Source organism: Entelurus aequoreus, linkage group LG25 (assembly GCF_033978785.1).
Source record: "Entelurus aequoreus isolate RoL-2023_Sb linkage group LG25, RoL_Eaeq_v1.1, whole genome shotgun sequence".
Lineage (NCBI taxonomy): Eukaryota > Metazoa > Chordata > Actinopteri > Syngnathiformes > Syngnathidae > Entelurus > Entelurus aequoreus.
The window spans coordinates 7163617-7185545 of record NC_084755.1 but is presented as its reverse complement, the minus strand read 5'-3'; the positions used below and the strand labels follow the sequence as shown (position 1 = coordinate 7185545).

General features: G+C 43.0%; 1 protein-coding gene across 8 annotated transcripts in view; it reads right to left on the bottom strand.

Annotated features, from left to right (window-relative positions):
* Positions 1–2208: 2208 nt before the first annotated feature.
* ep300b (E1A binding protein p300 b) overlaps positions 2209–21929 on the bottom strand; it is a 110359-nt gene continuing 90638 nt past the window's right edge. For all 8 annotated transcript variants that reach the window (XM_062036486.1, XM_062036487.1, XM_062036488.1 and 5 more), the window contains exons 25-30: positions 21323–21583; positions 21082–21247; positions 18709–18876; positions 13603–13764; positions 9978–10259; positions 2209–6325 (exon numbers count right to left, since the gene is read on the bottom strand). In XM_062036486.1, the coding sequence (XP_061892470.1) occupies positions 3155–6325; positions 9978–10259; positions 13603–13764; positions 18709–18876; positions 21082–21247; positions 21323–21583 (4210 nt within the window). In that variant the 3' untranslated portion in view covers positions 2209–3154. The remainder of the gene's footprint in view (positions 6326–9977; positions 10260–13602; positions 13765–18708; positions 18877–21081; positions 21248–21322; positions 21584–21929) is intronic.

Genomic DNA, 21929 nt, shown 5'->3' with positions numbered 1-21929 from the left:
ACATCAAACATGAGGTGGACGCGGGCAAATACTGCGGCATGGTCATGCTGGACCTTCAGAAGGTCTTTGACACCGTTAACCACGCTATACTGTTGGATAAGCTCAGAGCAATCAGATTTGATAAAACCTCATGGAGCTGGATGCAATCTTACTTGGGGGGGAGGAAACTGGTGGTAGAGGTGAACGGCACCGTGTCCCCCCCCCCCCTCTCGGTGAGCTGTGGAGTCCCCCAAGGCAGTATATTGGGACCTTTACTGTTCCTAATATACATAAACGACTTGTCATCGGCATGCGACTGTGAATTGTTTTTGTTTGCGGATGACTCGGCCCTGCTGGTATCCGGCAAGGACAAGTCACAGGTGGAAAAAATCCTCAGTGCTGAACTGTGTAGAACTTGCACCTGGCTCGCTGACAACAAGCTATCCATCCACTTGGGTAAAACTGAATCCATCCTGTTTGGGTCCCACATCAACCTCAAGAAAGTCAGTGACTTCACCATAAAAGTGGGTGACATTGTTATCACCAGGAAAGATGAGGTCACCTACCTAGGTTCCATTCTAGAGGCTAACCTTTCCTGTGATAAAATGGCAACCAAGGTAATCAGAAAGGTCAACCAACGAACGAGATTTCTCTACAGAATCTCCTCTCTGGTCAACAAAAGCACCATGAGGATTCTGGCGGGAACTCTCGTTCAACCCTTTTTCCATTACGCATGCACCTCCTGGTACCCTAGCACCTTCAAAACCCTCAAATCTAAACTCCAAACATCTCAGAACAAGCTAGTCAGATTACTTCTAGACCTCCACCCCAGATCCCACCTCACTCCTACCCACTTCTCTAAAGTGGGCTGGCTCAAGGTGGAGGACAGAGTTAAACAACTTGCACTGAGCCTAGTCTATAAAATCCACTACACCTCCCTGATACCGAAGTACATGTCAAACTACTTCCTTAACGTAAATGACCGCCATAACCACAACACCAGGGGGAGCTCCACTAACCACGTTAAACCCAGATTCCCATCTAACAAAGGTCTTAACTCATTCTCTTTCTATGCCACATCAATGTGGAATGCACTCCCAACAGGTGTAAAAGAAAGGGCATCTCTATCCTCCTTCAAAACCGCAATAAAAGTTCACCTCCAGGCAGCTACAACCCTAAACTAACACCCTCCCCGGATTGCTAATAATCAAATGTAAACAATCAAATGCAGATACTTTTTCTTTTTCTTATGCCTTCTGGTCTCTCTCTCTCTCTCTCTCTCTCTCTCTCTATGTCCACTACTTGAAGTCCATACCCCCCCCCCCCCTCCACACTTTGTAAATAAATTATTGTAAATAATGTAAATAATTCAATGTGATTATCTTGTGTGATGACTGTATTATGATGATAGTATATATGATAGTATATATCTGTATCATGAATCCATTTAAGTGGACCCCGACTTAAACAAGTTGAAAAGCTTATTGGGGTGTTACCATTTAGTGGTCAATTGTACGGAATATGTACTTCACTGTGCAACCTACTAATAAAAGTCTCAATCAATCAATCAATGGACCGGATCCACCTCTGCTATGGTAACAACATTGTAAAGCCTGTCAAGACCTTTGTGTATCTGGGGTCCAAATAGGACCTAAACCAGAGTTCATCTGCAGAAACGACTCTGGCGGCCATTTCAGGCAAGACGTAGCTCCGAATTTACAACTGTGCAGAACTCTCCATTCTGCTTTAGGCTTTGGAGACTTGACCCTTGAACAGGCGGCAAGAATGGATGGCTTTGATAGCAAGGCTCTCGGAACCAGCGCGGGTTTCCATCGAGGTGCTTAGTGCCCGCCTGTGCCAGCCTGGAGCATCCTGCCCGGCTGCGCCACGCTGGTTTCAGCCATGTCCTCCGACTTCCCCCCGACCATCCGACACGAGCCGTTCTCCAGTTGGAGCCCAGAAGCAAGATGATATTAAGTCACTTCAAAGACTCTTTGGGCCCAGAACATTTGGTTTGGATTTGTATTTGTGTGGGGGACGATTGGATTGAAGAATGAAACAGTTTGCATGGGTTGGGGTTAGGCTAAAAAAGGCTCTTTTAAAAATGTATTCTTATAAAAAAAATCGATTTATGAAAATGATGAATCATTTAATTGGGGGTGAGTAAGAAGATGTTTTGGTGTAAAGACCAACACAAAGCGGTTGTCCACAAACAAGCAGCCACGTGACTATTGGTCATTTTCATTTTATTATAAAAAACAGTATTTAAGTCCACAGTTTGTGTTTCCGTTGTACAGTAAAAAATATTAAATAAACTCCCAAAGTTCTTGGCAGAAAGATAGAGACCGGACTTTGGGGGGCGGAGTCCGAGGGCAGCAGCAAAGGGAAGCGGCAGAAAGACGGAGAAGAAATCTTTCCTCCTTCCTGTGCAACTTCTTTTGGATCCAAACAGGAGAATTATGACCAATGAAAAGAAGAAAAAAGACAACAGAGCCCCGTCACGCTCCTTTTCACAGCCCATGTCGTGGAAGGTTCCGAGGCACACAGGAATGCAGCCCACCTCCCCAAGCCTCCTGGGCTCCTGTCAAGGGTCTGAAGGAAGGAGTGCACACATTCCAGGGAGGGGGGTCTGCGTCTTGGCGACTTCCCAGCATGGCGGCTGTCCCTTGGGGGCGGGGCCGTGACGTCACTCAAACATGTTCAAAGCAAAACTACCCCGTCTGAACTTTTAATAACAAAAATATATTTCTATAGAAGGGTCAAGGTACAGGACCCCCCGGCCCCAAAAAACAATAAATAAAAAGGAAGATATGTTTGGGTTCACATGAATATTAATAATAATAATAATAATAATAATAATAACCCCCTGTTGGGACACAAAAAAAGATTTGCTTGAATCCAAAACACTTAAAAACAGTTTTAAAAAGGCAAGTTAACCCCCGGAAACCTCCAAAAATATTATAACCTTTCATATTCTGTTAGACCACGCCCCCAAAAATATATTAAACAGCAATAACTTATAATTATTTCTTCTACTTTTCGTAACGACTGCTTGATTTTCTCGTTCATCTCCCACAGGAAGTTCATCTTTATTGAAACATTTTAAATAACATTCTAAAAAAGGATAACACTGTCCTGGATGAGTGCAGTTTGTGCGAGACAGGAAGTAGAATTCCTACATGATGTCTAAAGGGTTATGGTTCATGCCGAGGGGGTCCTGACCGCCGCCCCCCTGCCCGTGTAGACCCGCCATGCCGCTCAGCTGAGACAACATGGCGCTCTGGTCGGAGCCAAACTGCTCCATGGAGTTCTGCTGCGGAAGAGGAGGAGGCGGGACCCCCATGCCCGGGTGGTGCTGGTTCAGGTGGGCCGGGCGGGGGGAACCCGTCTGCATCTGGGGGGATATGTGATGCGGGGACGGCTGGGGCTGCATGCGCGGGGACGGGCTGGAGTGTGGCGGCTGCGACTGAGGTCTGGGCGAGGGCTGCGGGGAGCGCACCTGGTTGGCCAGGGACGTGGGTAGCGCCTGGCCCTGCAGGTGCGGGTGGGGGGACTGGGCCATCTGCGGGGGCTGCTGGGGGCTCATGGGGTTGCTGTGCTGCGCCGGCGAGCCTCCTGCTGCCAGATGTTGCTGCTGCTGTTGGAGCAGCCTCTGGTGGAGCGCCTGCTGGAGAAGGGCCTGCGAAGGTGGGGGGCCACTTTGGCCGCTCTGAGGACCTTGGGGCGACTGCTGGGGTCCCACCACGCCACCACCGGGCCCCGAATCTCCCCCTGGCAGCCCCACCATGGCGTTCTGCTGCTGCTGCTGCATCTGGAGGTGGTGTTGATGCTGGAGCCTCTGCTGCAGCGCAGCTGTGACCTGCTGCTGTGTAGAGCCTGGGTACCCTTGACCCTGCTGGCCGGGGGGACCCCCGGGCTGCTGAGAACCTCCCGGGGGCCCCTGTCCCACCGGGGGAGGTTGTCCCATGTAGCCTTGGCCCTGTGGCTGCTGAAACTGCCCGTGGTTAACTCCCATTTGCTGTTGCTGCTGCAGATGTCTCCTCATTAGCAGCTCTCGAAATTGGGGATTGTTAAGATTTGCCATCTGGGGTCCTTGACCCTGCGGACCTCTTCCTCCTGCTGCCTGCTGCTGCTGCTGCTGCTGCTGCTGCTGCAGAGCTGCAACTTGCTGCTGCTGTAAACCAAGAACTGGTCTTTGCTGCTGCTGCTGCTGCATCTGTTGTTGTTGTTGTTGCTGCTGCTGCAGCTGCTGTTGTTGTTGTTGTTGTTGCTGCAGCTGTTGTTGTTGCTGCAGCTGTTGTTGTTGCTGCAGCTGTTGCTGCATCTGTTGCTGCTGGACTTGCTGCAGCTGAGCCATGGTGGCCATGTTGACGTTGGCACCCCCCTGGCTGCCCATGTGCATGCCTGGCTGGCCGCTTGCCTGCGGGCCACCGCCCGCCATGACGTTACCGACGGGTGCCCCTGTGGGTCCAGGAGATCCTCCTGGTACTGCGCCCGGGCCACCGGGTCCCCCCTGGCCTCCCTTGTATTTGGAGGCCCTCTGCTTGATGAAGGCGGCCATGAGTTGAGGGTTGGAGCGCAGGATGTTGAGGACCTGCTGCTGCTGGAGAGGAGAGCTGGGGGAGCGCAGAGTGCGTAGAAGATCGTGTAAGGCCGCCTGGGTGATGTTTCCAGCTGCACCTGCTCCTGGACCTGCTCCTGGACCAGCTCCACCTGGCACCCCACCAACAGCACCTTGCGGCTGCTGTGCCATGTTCATCATGGCGGTATGGCTTTGAGCTTGTTGCTGTTGCTGTTGATGTTGATGCTGTTGTTGTTGCTGCTGCTGCTGCTGCTGCTGCTGCTGCACCGACATCAACGCTTGATGGCCCATTTGGTTCATCATGGCCTGCCTCTGCTGGGGTGGCATACCTTGGCCTGTCCACTGTTGCTGGTTTTGAAGCGGGGCGCCCATCCTTTGCTGCTGAAGCTGCACCTGAGATGGGATCTGGTTGCCTTGTTGCTGCTGCTGCTGCTGCTGCTGCTGCTGCTGCTGCTGCTGCTGCTGCATGGGCCCACCAGCTGCAGCCATCATCCCAGCTGGTGCACCTTGTTGCTGATCCATGTGTGCGCGAGCAGACTGCACAGCGGCTTGTGTTTGTCCGCCTGCCGCCCCGGTCCCCGGGTGTCCCATGGCTATCTGCTGTTGGCCCTGTTGGTGGTGGGCGTGAGAAGGCATCAAAGCCGCAGCCGCTTGTCTCTGCAGAGCCATCTTTCTCTGAGCGTCAGCTACTCTCTGGATCTTCATGGCGATCTCCACTGCGGCAGGTGGGGGCCCAGAGGGCAGCGCCTGCTGTTGCTGCTGCTGTGGAAGAGCAGGCTGGCCCTGGAGCTGGGGCTGGTTGGGGGGTTGCCCCCCGACATTTCCCACCATGACAGGGCAACCGGGTTGTTGCCGAGGAGGTGTGGCGGACCCGAGAACCGGCTTTCCTTGGGAATGGTGGATGGGGGAGGAGCCTGGGGGTCTGCTAGCATACGCAGGAACACTGTTGGGGTGCTGGTGGAGCTGCTGATGGTTGCTTCCGGCGCCACTCGGCTGCTGTTGGACCTGCGGGAGCATCTGGTGCGGATGTTGCGGGGAGCCCATCATGACCCCCGGCCCGCCCCCTCCTCCACCCGGCATCTGATGAAATTGGTGGTGAAGCTGCTGCTGAGGTGGCATGCCGCCCTGCTGAGGTGGTTGTTGGGCTCCAGGTCCAGGGCCCAACCCTTGCTGAGGGACCGGGGGCATGGTCTGAGTTGGCGTCTGAGGAGTCGGGGGCTGAGTACCCACAGATGTCGGAGTACTGGGTGCAGTGATGCCATTGGTACCGGGTGATGGAAGCCCCATAACAGGTCCCCCAGCAGGCTGTCCTACCCTCTGCATGCTGGCCATCCTCCTCCTCAACATCTGGGCCTGCTGGAGTCGGTGCTGCAGCTGTTGCTGCCGCAGCTTCTGCTTTATGTTGAGGCAGAAGGGGACGGGACACTTGTTCTCCTGACAGTGCTTGGCGTGGTAGCAGCAGAGGGCGATGAGCTGCTTGCAAATGGGACAGCCGCCGTTGGTCTTGCGCTTGCAGCTCTTGGTGTGCTGGACCACGCGCTTCATCTTCTGGCAGGACGGCAGCGAGCAGTTGGCGTTGCGACACTGGCAGGCGTGGACCAGCGACTGGATGCAGCGTTGGATGCTGAGGCGGCGAGAGTCCCCCGGACTCTGGGTGGCTGCCGACGCCGCGTTGTTGCTGTCGTCGTCCAGGCCGAGACCCAGCTTGTCCATTTTGTGCTCGTGGCCTTTGGTGTTGTAGCAGGTGATGCACAAGTCGTAGTCCTGAACAAGGAACACAAATATTAACATGACAAGAATTCACTAAAGTGTCTTCCAATAAAAACATTCTGTGTCCAAACTTTCTCCAGCAAGGGCCACATAACTAAAAGTCCCAGCATGCATCAAAACAACCTTGTGAAGTTATTACAGGGGCCCTTCAAAACAACCTTGTGTAATAGGTGACAAAGTTATTACAGGGGCCCTTCAAAACAACCTTGTGTAATAGGTGACAAAGTTATTACAGGGGCCCTTCAAAACAACCTTGTGTAATAGGTGACAATGTTATTACAGGGGCCCTTCAAAACAACCTTGTGTAATAGGTGACAAAGTTATTACAGGGGCCCTTCAAAACAACCTTGTGTAATAGGTGACAAAGTTATTACAGGGGCCCTTCAAAACAACCTTGTGTAATAGGTGACAAAGTTATTACAGGGGCCCTTCAAACCAACCTTGTGTAATAGGTGACAAAGTTATTACAGGGGCCCTTCAAAACAACCTTGTGTAATAGGTGACAAAGTTATTACAGGGGCCCTTCAAAACAACCTTGTGTAATAGGTGACAAAGTTATTACAGGGGCCCTTCAAAACAACCTTGTGTAATAGGTGACAAAGTTATTACAGGGGCCCTTCAAAACAACCTTGTGTAATAGGTGACAAAGTTATTACAGGGGCCCTTCAAAACAACCTTGTGTAATAGGTGACAAAGTTATTACAGGGGCCCTTCAAAACAACCTTGTGTAATAGGTGACAAAGTTATTACAGGGGCCCTTCAAAACAACCTTGTGTAATAGGTGACAATGTTATTACAGGGGCCCTTCAAAACAACCTTGTGTAATAGGTGACAAAGTTATTACAGGGGCCCTTCAAAACAACCTTGTGTAATAGGTGACAAAGTTATTACAGGGGCCCTTCAAAACAACCTTGTGTAATAGGTGACAAAGTTATTACAGGGGCCCTTCAAAACAACCTTGTGTAATAGGTGACAATGTTATTACAGGGGCCCTTCAAAACAACCTTGTGTAATAGGTGACAAAGTTATTACAGGGGCCCTTCAAAACAACCTTGTGTAATAGGTGACAAAGTTATTACAGGGGCCCTTCAAAACAACCTTGTGTAATAGGTGACAAAGTTATTACAGGGGCCCTTCAAACCAACCTTGTGTAATAGGTGACAAAGTTATTACAGGGGCCCTTCAAAACAACCTTGTGTAATAGGTGACAATGTTATTACAGGGGCCCTTCAAAACAACCTTGTGTAATAGGTGACCAAGGTATTGCAGGGGCCCTTCAAAACAACCTTGTGTAATAGGTGACAAAGTTATTACAGGGGCCCTTCAAACCAACCTTGTGTAATAGGTGACAAAGTTATTACAGGGGCCCTTCAAAACAACCTTGTGTAATAGGTGACAATGTTATTACAGGGGCCCTTCAAAACAACCTTGTGTAATAGGTGACAATGTTATTACAGGGGCCCTTCAAAACAACCTTGTGTAATAGGTGACAAAGTTATTACAGGGGCCCTTCAAAACAACCTTGTGTAATAGGTGACAATGTTATTACAGGGGCCCTTCAAAACAACCTTGTGTAATAGGTGACCAAGGTATTGCAGGGGCCCTTCAAAACAACCTTGTGTAATAGGTGACAAAGTTATTACAGGGGCCCTTCAAACCAACCTTGTGTAATAGGTGACAAAGTTATTACAGGGGCCCTTCAAAACAACCTTGTGTAATAGGTGACAATGTTATTACAGGGGCCCTTCAAAACAACCTTGTGTAATAGGTGACAAAGTTATTACAGGGGCCCTTCAAAACAACCTTGTGTAATAGGTGACAAAGTTATTACAGGGGCCCTTCAAAACAACCTTGTGTAATAGGTGACCAAGGTATTGCAGGGGCCCTTCAAAACAACCTTGTGTAATAGGTGACAAAGTTATTACAGGGGCCCTTCAAAACAACCTTGTGAAGTTATTACAGGGGCCCTTGGAGGACAGCTGCTGGGGTTTTGTCGCTAAGTAGGTTATCAAAAAGAGCAGGAAGATGTGCTCGAATGACAAAAAGCTAACATTTTCATACTTCTAAAAATACAATTTGTCACCTGCAACACAAATTTGGCCCTAAGATTTGATATATAATGTTTAACATTTTTTTTGTAATATTTAGACTTCAAATTACATATCAAATTTTCTGTTTTTTTCTTACATTTTGACCAACAAAAGTCATGTCCCTAAAGATGTTGTTGGGTTAATAAATGGCACTCAACACAATAGATGCAGTTTTTGTGTGAGACTGTTTTATGTATTAAACGTCTTTTATCCCTGACACTCAGAAGAGGTTGTGGTTCATTTAGGGATTTTTCTTCGCTGACGGCCATAAAGCAAATAGTTTTTCGTTAAACACATGCAAAGACTCTTAAATGGTGTGTTGTTTGTTTGTGTTATTGCGCCATCTTTTGGACGATTCGCTCACTGGAAGTACTATGCCCTTCTGTTTAGACTAGTGCTTTCAATCGGAAGTACAAGTGCTGTTAAATCTTCTAGCCATCCATAGCGTTTCTACTCATATAGATTCTTCATTCATCAGTCCAAGCCACGTTTGTAAGTTTTACAATATAACTACAACTATTCTTACTTACTAAAGTGTCCCATGTGTGATGTCTGTAGGAGTGTTGTCATGCATATTTGTACATGCTATTGTAAGTTTTACAATATAACTACAACTATTCTTACTTACTAAAGTGTCCCATGTGTGATGTCTGTAGGAGTGTTTGCATGCATATTTGTACATGCTATCGTAATGTAATGCAGCTAGCATCGTTAGCATTAGCTAATAATCTAACATGTTTACAAGTGCCTGTGTTAGTATTATTAACTTACAATGGCATTCTTTTTGTATTGTTTCACTTTCACAAATTCCTCAGTAAATTCAGCAAAATGTCAGCGTGGATTTATTGAGTCTGTTTAGCTGATTGGAGAGCTAGCTTGCGCAGGTAGTGGATCCACGACCATGACTTCTGTTTTGTTTGATCAGCCGTTTTACTACCATGTTATTAGGAAACAATTAAGGTATGTAAATGAACATTGACAAAACATTTCTGTGTAAATAAGTCATTTCACAACATATATATCTGCGGCTTATATAAGGGAACGTAGCTCTATAGCAAGTAGGAAGGATTGGGTCTTAACGAAGTAACAGGAAGAGTACTACCTTGTGGTCATGGACTATGCGCTCGGACACATTAGCTGATTGGAGAACTAGCTTGCGCCAATAGTGGGTCCATGACCATGACTTCTGTTTTGTTTGATCAGCCGTTTTACTGCCGTGTTACAGACACCGTTTGAAAACAATTAGGTATGTAGAAAAATATTTACAAAATATTTGTGTGTAAATAACTCATTTCACAACGTATATATGTGCGACTTATATATGGGAAAATATGTTTTCTTCCAAAATGTAGTGGGTGTGGCTTATAGTCAGGAAAATGTGGTACATGAATAATAATTGAGAAAATAATACAACTGGAAATAAGACAAATAGGAGACCATTTTGAAATGCTTCTGTTGTCATGCATGTGTCAAAAAAGATGACGTCATCGCACACTGCAAATGTATGTGGCGTATGCAAACGTTGCATTGAAGGAAAATAGTAATGCGATGCTCACCTCACAAACCGTGCAGTGGAAGCGCGTCTCCACGTGGTGTTTACACTCGTTGCAAGTGTACACAAAGCGGTCCTGGCTCTGGTTGTGGAGCTCCACCAGCATGCACATGGAACTCCACAAGGAGCGTCGGAGAGAGCTGAACTCCAGGTGCTTGTCCCTGGCCAACGTCAGGAAGGCGTCGCGACCGTCCATCAGGTCGCACGCCATCAGGGGGTCGGTGTCGGTGATGGGGGGCAGGGAGTTGGCGGTGGGGCCGGCGATGAGTCGGATGACAAAGAAGACCTGAGAGGGGACAGAAACAAGTTACATAAGCACAATGGTTGTAGGGCCGGCACATCAAAATACCGCCATAGACACATAGTCCGTATCAACTTCAATATTTTTTCTCTCTTCTTGGTGGGAAGAAAGCGGACGTATGCAGCGTTGGCGTTAATGTACTTTTTACGCATTGAAATCAGAAAGTCTATTCATTCCATTTTTACCCATCGCTTTCCAGCCATGTTTTCTTTACCAAGTTTTCCGGACTATTAAGTTGAGCTTACCCACCTCAATGCTTTTGAAGCATCGGTAGGGGTGAAAATGGTCTTCAAGTGAAGATGACAGGAAATGCTGTCATTTTGTTCTAAGCCAATTTTAATGAACATTTTCATTTAGGATATCTCATTTACAAAGAAATAAAGGGCATTCTTACGCAACAGCCATACATGTCACACTAAGGGTGGTCGTATAAACATCGCCAACACTGTCATAAACCTGTGCCATATTGGGAAAACATACTAAACAACAATGACAAACACATTTGGGGATAATATTTGCACCGCAACACAACATAAACACAACACAACAAATACCCAGAATTCCCTGCATTACCAAATCTTCCGGGACGCTACACTATTTTATTTGGTACAGGGTGTAATTATAGGTGTGACCAGTAGATGGCAGTCAAACATAAGAGGTAAATCTCAAGTAAACACCAACATTTTAAATGTCCCATTGAAAATATATATTACATACGACGCTCAAAAACCTATCATAATGTTTTAGTAGTAAATATTTTAGTGCCATTTCTAATATAAAGTAATGTACTTACTTATATCTGTCAATAAACTCACCATGAAAGCACTAAAACATACTTTACATTATTCACCTTTATGACAACCCTTTTCCAAAACACAATATAGAATGTGAGATACAACAGGATGATGCATACATTTATCATTTCTTTTGGAAACGCTTACAAAGAAGTGGGACCCCAACAATTTACTGTGGGACCCCATTTTTATGACTTGATAGGGTCCCTAGGACTAAGTATTCATTAAGTACCACCATAATGACATTAAATACAGTAGTGTAGTAGACCTAAGTATTCATTAAGTACCACCATCATGACAACATTAAATACAGTAGTGTAGTAGACCTAAGTATTCATTAAGTACCACCATAATGACAACATTAAATACAGTAGTGTAGTAGACCTAAGTATTCATTAAGTACCACCATAATGACATTAAATACAGTAGTGTAGTAGACCTAAGTATTCATTAAGTACCACCATCATGACAACATTAAATACAGTAGTGTAGTAGACCTAAGTATTCATTAAGTACCACCATAATGACATCATTAAATACAGTAGTGTAGTAGACCTAAGTATTCATTAAGTACCACCATAATGACAACATTAAATACAGTAGTGTAGTAGACCTAAGTATTCATTAAGTACCACCATAATGACAACATTAAATACAGTAGTGTAGTAGACCTAAGTATTCATTAAGTACCACCATAATGACAACATTAAATACAGTAGTGTAGTAGACCCAAGTATTCATTAAGTACCACCATAATGACAACATTAAATACAGTAGTGTAGTAGACCTAAGTATTCATTAAGTACCACCATAATGACAACATTAAATACAGTAGTGTAGTAGACCTAAGTATTCATTAAGTACCACCATAATGACAACATTAAATACAGTAGTGTAGTAGACCTAAGTATTCATTAAGTACCACCATAATGACAACATTAAATACAGTAGTGTAGTAGACCTAAGTATTCATTAAGTACCACCATAATGACAACATTAAATACAGTAGTGTAGTAGACCTAAGTATTCATTAAGTACCACCATAATGACAACATTAAATACAGTAGTGTAGTAGACCTAAGTATTCATTAAGTACCACCATAATGACAACATTAAATACAGTAGTGTAGTAGACCTAAGTATTCATTAAGTACCACCATAATGACAACATTAAATACAGTAGTGTAGTAGACCTAAGTATTCATTAAGTACCACCATAATGACAACATTAAATACAGTAGTGTAGTAGACCTAAGTATTCATTAAGTACCACCATAATGACAACATTAAATACAGTAGTGTAGTAGACCTAAGTATTCATTAAGTACCACCATAATGACAACATTAAATACAGTAGTGTAGTAGACCTAAGTATTCATTAAGTACCACCATAATGACAACATTAAATACAGTAGTGTAGTAGACCTAAGTATTCATTAAGTACCACCATAATGACAACATTAAATACAGTAGTGTAGTAGACCTAAGTATTCATTAAGTACCGCCATAATGACAACATTAAATACAGTAGTGTAGTAGACCTAAGTATTCATTAAGTACCACCATAATGACAACATTAAATACAGTAGTGTAGTAGACCTAAGTATTCATTAAGTACCGCCATAATGACATTAAAATACAATAGGGTAGTAGGACTAAGTATTCATTAAAAACAAGGCAGAGGTTTTATTTAACAAGTATATTTAGTATTTTTGCCACTGTAACATTACGCACAGTTTGAACAGTAACACTGTGTTTGAATCAAGTGGTTCTTTGGCATACCACAGTTTGAGAATCCCTGGGTTAGAGTGAGCAAACCAAAGTGCGGTATGGTGAGGGATGACTATTAGAATACTCACCATGCTGAAGTGGCCCCCGGCCCTATGAAGTGTTACACCAGTGGCATTAAAAGACCCAAATGGAGCCACAAACAAAATCTGGCAAATGTGGTTTAGGAAGCCACCAATCGGCGATCATACAGAAGCTTGAAAATGTCTTTTGTAATTGATGTTTTGAAGTTAACATGGCACAGAAAGGCATCATAAGGTTGACACCAGGAGTGGTCAAACTACGGCCTGCCGCCATCTCCAATTTAGCCCGCCAGACGGCACGAGTCCAATAAGGAATTTGGCCAGGGGCGGTGTTTTCATATCATATATGCTTTGATATCTACCACTTTGTCGCCATCTGGTGAGTAATTCAAGTCATTGACTATTAGAGTTCACCATACACAGCATTTACTTATATGACTCAATCCAAACAACCTTCCCAGGTCATGGTGCAGGTAAAACAAGTGAGCAAACATGGTCACACAACCTGCTCATTCAACTTTGAGGATATTAGGAAAGAAGTCCAATCAGCATAAAAACTATCTGAATGAAGTCCATTAAAGGGAAGATGGGCAAACTCTCTCTCCACATTTTAGCTGCTTGATGTGAGCACATATTATTATGTACGGTCAAAAGCTTTGGTTACACTTGACTTGTGTTTGTGACCCAGACTCCAGGAGTCTACCTCATGTGAGTGGAACACACCTCTTTATGCTTCTCCATGGTGGCGTAGAGTTTCTGCGATAGGTCGTTGGAAACGTTGGGCATCCCCGGCTTCTTCTTGTTGGCTCGGCTCAAGCTGCTCTTGTTCTTGCTCGTCTTCTTATTGTTCTTCTTTTTGGCATTCTTGCTGTCTCCTTTTGTGGCCTGCCAGGACATTGGAAAGTCAACACACATTACCACTTGAGGGCGCCACAGTGCCTGCTGGGGGGCCAAAATCACACCCAAGTTCAGTTCAGTTCAAAACTTGGGACACAAAACATTTTTGCAGCAAATTCTTAAAAACACAAGAGTGCTCCTGTTATATATACATATATACTCACACACACACATATATAATAAACATATACATACATACACATATATATTATACATATATAATAAACATATATTTATATACACACATTATACATATGTAATAAACACACACACACACACATATATATATATAGGGCTGCAACAACTAATCGATTAAATAGATTAAAATCGATTATAAAAATAGTTGGCGATTAATTTAGTCATCGATTCGTTGGATCTATGCTATGCGCATGCGCTGAGGCTACGTTTTTTAATTTTATTTTATAAACCTTTATTTATAAACTGCAACATTTACAAACAGCTGAGAAACAACAATCCAAACAAGTACAACAACAGTACAAAAGTAAAAGGCAACGTCTCATGAGACCAATGATGTGTTCATGTGCAGCTCACGCGACCACGCCGGCCGTCTCCTTTGCCTGGAAACATTGGACAAATGGCGCAGGAAAACAGTATGGCTAGTTCAGCGGAGAAACATCTTGAGGTTATTGCTTCAATGGAGAAAAGTGTACCACCTAAGTGGTCAAAAGTGTGGGAACACTTGACTTTAAAGACTTCAAAGAAGAGCATTTCCTGCAAAATGGCACGGAAGTACAACATTGCTTCAGGAGCACCTGAATAGGAAACATGTTGGAGCCATGGATGAAGGGAAGAACTCACGCTACGTAACTTCTTACGTCCATAGTCCGGGTACATTGATCTGTTGTGTCCGTCTTTGTGTGTTTTTAATAGTTTGTTAGCTTCAGGAGCACCTGAATAGGAAACATGTTGGAGCCATGGATGAAGGGAAGAACTCACGCTACGTAACTTCTTACGTCCATAGTCCGGGTACATTGATCTGTTGTGTCCATCTTTGTGTGTTTTTAATAGTTTGTTAGCTTCAGGAGCACCTGAATAGGAAACATGTTGGAGCCATGGATGAAGGGAAGAACTCACGCTACGTAACTTCTTACGTCCATAGTCCGGGTACATTGATCTGTTGTGTCCATCTTTGTGTGTTTTTAATAGTTTGTTAGCTTCAGGAGCACCTGAATAGGAAACATGTTGGAGCCATGGATGAAGGGAAGAACTCACGCTACGTAACTTCTTACGTCCATAGTCCGGGTACATTGATCTGTTGTGTGTTTTTAATAGTTTGTTAACGAGGAGATTTCTTTGAAGGAAGCGCAGCAGCAACTGTTGTGTATTAACTTTCAGAGTGTTAGGAACTTCTTGGAGAGTGCATTTTCTGTGTTGTTTTGAGTGGCAACAGCCATTCATAAGTTCAGCTTTTTTGTGAGTAACGTTAACGTTATGTCTTTGTGCCAGATAATGTGTCTCCGGCACATTTGACTCCGTTTTGAGAGAGAAAACGCACGGTTACCAATTTGGAAATAAACGTAACGGACAGAAATATCTCAGGTTGGTTTCATAATGGATCAAAGTAGCCGGGCCGATAAAACTATATAAATATATTTAGATTTGAGTGACGCTTTAGTATAACTAAACGTTATGAAGGTGCTGGAATATTTCATGCTATTATTCAGAGGCAGCCTAAAATGAATCCTTTATTATTCACAACAGAAACGTGTACAATATCTGATTGAGTTCTGATCTGATGAGTTACATTTCTGTGTTATTATTGCTGTATGCTGCATCCCCAATGTCCATTTATTTCATTTAGCTTTTCATTTAATGTGGTGGCGTATTTGCCTTTTACGTCAGTTAAAATGATGAATTCAATCAACTAGGTATGTATTGAGTTACATGTAAATGATGCTACTATGCATGTTCATTATATGGTTTCTCTCGTTTCAGAAAGAAACAAGCCAGCATTAGCAACTTGGTACAAAGGAAGGTGTGCACACCACAGCAAGCGGCTGCATTGACTGATGCTATCCTGAATATGTTGCTAACTGACATGAGGCCACTATCAATGGTGGAGGATGAAGGTTTTAGACAAATGATTGACGTCCTCAACCCTGGTAACACTCTTCCCTCGAGCACCCATTTGACCAAAGTGATGGAGAGGAAGTCCAAGCAGTGTAGACTGACATAAAAGCCACCCACAGCAAAATTGCTCTCACTACTGACGTGTGGACAACCTTGGCAATACATGGCGTTACATTGGCGAGGAATGGAACATGAAGTCAATGTGCCTTAGGACACTTATGACACTAGAGCAGGGCTCGGGAACCTTTTTGGCTGAGAGAGCCATGAAAGCCAAATATTGTCAAATGTATTTCCGTGAGAGCCATATAATATTTTGGTAACACTTATGTATGGGGAACATATTCACCATTAATTAGTTGCTTATTAACATGCACATTAGTAACATATTGGTTTTTAATTAGTCATTATTAAGTACTTATTCTGCATGGCCTTATTATACAAGCAGTAAGCCAATAACTAAGAGTCTTCCTTCAATAACCTCAGAATTATTGCTTATTAGTAACCCTTATATGTTCCCCTAGTGTCCAAATAACTCTTAAGTCATTTGTTACTTAGAATATGTTCCCCATACTAAAGTGTTACCAATATTTTTTAACACTGAATACAACTAAATGCGGGCATTTTTAAGTAAGACTAACATTTTTAGAGTGTAATAAGTCTCTTATTCTTTTTATTAACATTGTTATTCTGAAGCTAACCAAAAATAAATAAAATTCTTCTTACCATTAATGCGACTTCTTGAACAGGTGCGATAGAACACGGATGGATGGATTAAAATGCATGAGAAAGTTTTTCATTTTGAACGTTATTTTTAACACTGTGATTACCAGCGGAATCATTCGTTACTTATCGTGTTAAGCAATGTCGGCTAAGATTGATCTGAGAGCCAGATGCAGTCATCAAAAGAGCCACACCTGGCTCTAGAGCCCTAGGTTCCCTACCCCTGCACTAGAGGAAAGACAGTCAGCATGCAACATGGCAGAATGGTAGCAGCCAGCTTTGAAATTCCCCCAAGCAAAATGATTGCTATTGGGCATGACAATGATGCACTTTATAAAAAAAACATTTTTGTAACATTTTCCTTGTTTTATTTGGCAAGTTGAAAGAACATGGTCCCAGTATGCTGGTTTTTTCCCCAATAAAATACTGGAAAGGATAGAAATGTAGTTTGTCTCTTTTATCCGATTATTAATCGAAGTAATAATCGACAGATTAATCGATTATCAAATTAGTTGTTAGTTGTAGCCCTAATACACATACATACATATATATATATGTCATGCGTAAGTATGTATATATATGTGTATATATATATATATATATATATATATATATATATATATATATATATATATATATATATATATATATATATATATATATATATATATATATATATATATACATACCGTAATTTCCGGACTATAAGCCGCTACTTTTCCCCCTCGTTCTGGTCCCTGCGGCTTATACAAGGGTGCGGCTTATATATGGCCTGTTCTTCTCCGACACCGACGAAGAGGATTCGGGTGGTTTTAGTACGCAGGAGGAAGACGATGACACAATGATTAAAGACTGACTTTTCATATACCGGTAGGCTGGTTATTTTGATAACGTACAGGCGAGCACTTTGTATTACTTTGCAGCGTTGTATTATTTGTACTCTGCACGAATGCTGTTCGCCATGTCAAAGATGTGAAAGTTTGATTGAATGATTGAAAGATTTATTGTTAATAAATGGGACGCTTTGCGTTCCCAAACAGTCATCTCTGTCCCGACAATCCCCTCCGTGGTAGCAGGAACCCCTATATACTACGCTAATTACACTATATACTACGTTAATTACACTATATACTACGCTAATTACACATCAAAACCCTGCGGCTTATAGTCGGGTGCGGCTTATATATGGAGCAATCTGTATTTTCCCCTAAATTTAGCTGGTGCGGCTTATAGTCAGGTGTGGCTTATAGTCCGGAAATGACGGTGTATATATACACACATACATTTATGTACATGTATATGTACGTAAATGCACATATACATATACATACACAGGTATATGTATATATATAAATGTAAATGTATATACATGTATGTAACATATTTGTTGTTTTTTTTTAAAGCCAAAGCTTTGTGTTATATTATTGGCTAATGTCAACATTGACTTTTTTTCTCATTGTGCTTCTTGGCAACCCCCTGTGACCTCACATGTGACCGCTGGGAGTATGCTTTATCAGTATCATGCTTCAAAAAAGGTGTGTACTACAAAACGTGCTCATTGTAGTCATGAATTTTGACTTTCTCATTTTGATGAAGAAAAAATCTGCACAAATTGTTTTATCCATAGTTTTATAAATTGTGCTCCTGAGTTAATTTTGAATCTATTAAAAATGTATTAAGTTAATTTATTTAAAATGTTCAGTCTCAAATGGTTCAAGTCGGTCAAACATTTATTTTGTTAAAATAAGAATACCTTTTTTAAATTTCAGGCAAATTGATGCACTTTAAATCTTACTGACTAAAAAAGTAGAACTATATTTCTTTCTTTTTTGTTTTCTTTAACGTTAATAAGGACACAATGTCATGCAGAGGTGTACTTATAACAATTTCAGTGCTTCTCAAGCTTTGTTCACTAAGTACCACCTCAGAAAACAACAACATTAAAACACAGTAGTGCAGTAGGCCTAAGTATTCATAAAAACACAGCAGATGCTTTATTTCTACTGTGCCATTACACTGAGTTGGAACAGTAACACTGTTAAGTGATTCTTTGGGGTACCACTAGATGGAGCCTGCGTAGCGTACCACTGTAATACTATGAAATAATAGTAAAGAACTCACATCTGTGCTCTCGTTGCAGGTACTGTTCTCTTCCCGCTTCCTCTCCTCTTCCTCCTGCTCCAGTTCCTTGATGCTCTCCTCCAGCACGTTGGGCCAGAAATCTCCCTCAAAGTATGGCAGCTCCTTGGCACTGGTGAGGCGGTCCTCGGTGGCCTGTTTGAAGATGTCCTGTACGGTGCAGCGCTCGTTACAAGCAGTACGCTCTCATTTCTCACAAGCAAATAGGAAAGACTGAAGTGAAGAACCAACAGCAAGATGTCACGTACATTTCCCACTAGAAGCTGAAACTTTTTTCCTGCATTTTATAAAACGGTGCAACTCATTTATGTTTTTGTCTTTGCCTAATTTGAAAAAAAACCCAACAAGAAAAGACACCGAAAAGGTGTGTTATTGTTTGTGCTATGGCGCCCTCTTTTGGACGAGTTCACTCACTGCAGTCACTGCTGCAGTGCCCTTCTGTTTAGACCACAGGTGGGCAATTCATTTTTACCGCATGAGCAACCCGAGCACTGCTGGAGGGCCACATCCACAATATTTCAATTACATTTTGCTCAATATTATTTTTGATATATACCGTAAGATAAATAATAATAATACTTTCATTTAACCTAACTTAACTTTATACCAAAAGCACTGCTTTGGAAATCATTTCAGAGATCACATTTAGTTCCCCTTAAACATCCTCATGTTGCACAATGAAATGTAAGCATAGGATGAAGTGTGCATTCCTGGAACTTTCTCTAGTAACAGCATTCCATGTTTAATATAAATGAATTAACATTAATAATAAATGACAGTAAAATAAGCACATGTATGACTGAGGAGTCATAGTGTAACTTTGTGTGGTGTTTGAGTTGTCCGACTTTTTGTGTGGCCATAAACGCACCAGTGGTTTAGTGCTATGTGTGTTGGTGACAGATGACAAGTTGCTTTTGGCCTGGTTTGTACGGCAGAAAATGACTAGTTTTTCCAGATAGACGTGTTTTACTCATGTTTTTGGTGTGGTTATGGCCGAATATAAACAGTTTTGCTCAATAAAGTGATGGATATCATTCCTGTCCTCGAAGCATCTCGATAGACGTTACAATAATTGAACGGTGTTCAATTGAACGGTGTTGACGAACACCGTTAGGGCCGCTTGTTGTCACTGTCACTCAAAGTTGCATTGCAAAATGACACAGAATAAATGTGTTTATTTTGTTTAGAATTCAGATGGGATTTGATTTGGTGCGCGGCATATATTTGCTGTGTGCAGAGGACGCTTGAGCAGTGCGCAATTGCGCAGGCGCGCACCTTAGAGGGAACGTTGCTTGGCAGTTCATGTCTTGTTGAAAACACGCCATTCGTCATCAACTTTTCTCTTTTTAGCGTCTCGGTGTAAAGCGTGCATCACTCGTCGCTGCATGTGCACCTTCACTCACAGGTTACACACGGACATATGGTTATAAATAACACTTTTCAAAATAAAAGCAGCACAGTTGTATTGCGCGCACGACATAGATGTTTTTTAAACTTTATTTTGTAATTGCAGCTGTTCACATTCACTCACAATCACGCACGAGCATACGTCCACACGGAAGTAATACAAATAACGCTTTTCAAAACAAAAGCTGCACCGGTGTATTGCACACTCCACATAGATACTTTTTTAAATGTATTTTGTAATTTATGATTGGCCTCACGCGGGCCGGACAGGGACGCACAAAGGGCCGGATGTGGCCCGCGGGCCGCAGAATGCCCAGGTCTGGTTTAGACTGAGCTTTTCACCGAAAGTACAAGTGCCGTTCCGTCTTCTAGCCGTCCATAGCGTTTCTACTCACATGAATTCTTCATTCATCTCTACAAGCAAGGTTTGTAAGTTTTACAATATAACTAAAACTATTCTGACTTACTAAACCGTCCCATGTGTGATGTCTGTAGGAGTGTTTTTATTGTAATGTAATGAAGCTAGCTTCGTTAGCATTCGCTAATATGCTAACACATTTTTACCAGTTAATATTCTTAACTTACTACAATATTCTTTTTGTATTGTTCCAGTTTCACAAATTCCTCGGTAAATTCACCAAAACGTCAGCGTGAAGTTATTGAGTCTGTTTAGCTGATTGGAGAGCTAGCTTCCGCAGCTAGTGGGTCCAAGACCATGACTTCTGTTTTGTTTGATCAGCCGTTTTACTGCCGTGTTACAGACACCGTTTGGAAACAATTATTATAAACATTTACAAAATATTTCTGTGTAAATAAGTCATTTCACAACATATATATCTGCCACTTATACTGTATATGGAAACATATTTTTTCATGCAAAATTGAGTGGGTGTGGCTTATATGGCGGTGCGCTCGATAGGAAGTAGGAAGTAAGAGGACGAGTACTACCTTGTAGTCGTGGACTATGCGCTCGGACACAGCCTTGTCCAGCATCCTCTTGTACCACTCCTGCAGCCTTTTGGGCTTGGGGATCTTCTGGTCCACTGGGTGACAATGGAAGATGTAATCGTCACCCTCACTGGGAGGACACGCCCAGATGTGACCCGCTGTATACCTGAAGCAGGATGTAAGAATATTGCTTGATTGCAATAGAAATATATTCAGTCATCATTCTTGCGGATCCTCTCACCCCTGCCTCTTGGCATACTCCAGGTAGCCCAGCAGGATCTCGTGGTAGACGGCGGTCCTGAGGTGTCGCGGTTTAAAGAAGTGAACGCTGTCCAGGTAGGAGATGTACACTCGTCTCTGGTTGGGCGGTGGGCAGTCTGAGCCGTACTCTTGAACGTGCATGCCGAAAAAGCACACATCCGTGCCATCGATGTCCTCAAAAGCGAACAGGGCCTTGGTCCTGTACGGGAAGGACTCGGCCATCTCGCCGCTGTCCACAAACCTGATCCACAAGGTGAGCAAAGCGTGCACACGACATGTAAGCATTTGTATTGACACTGTCCATTAGCTTGCTAGCCTCCAAAACTAACTGGGCCACTTGACAATTATTCTGGCCCTCAGAGGGCCCTTTGTTACAGTGTATATATCTCTTTTGTTACAGTGTATATATCTCTTTTGTTACAGTGTATATATCTCTTTTGTTACAGTGTATATATCTCTTTTGTTACAGTGTATATATCTCTTTTGTTACAGTGAATACATCTCTTTTGTTACAGTGTACATATCTCTTTTGTTACAGTGTATATATCTCTTTTGTTACAGTGTATATATCTCTTTTGTTACAGTGA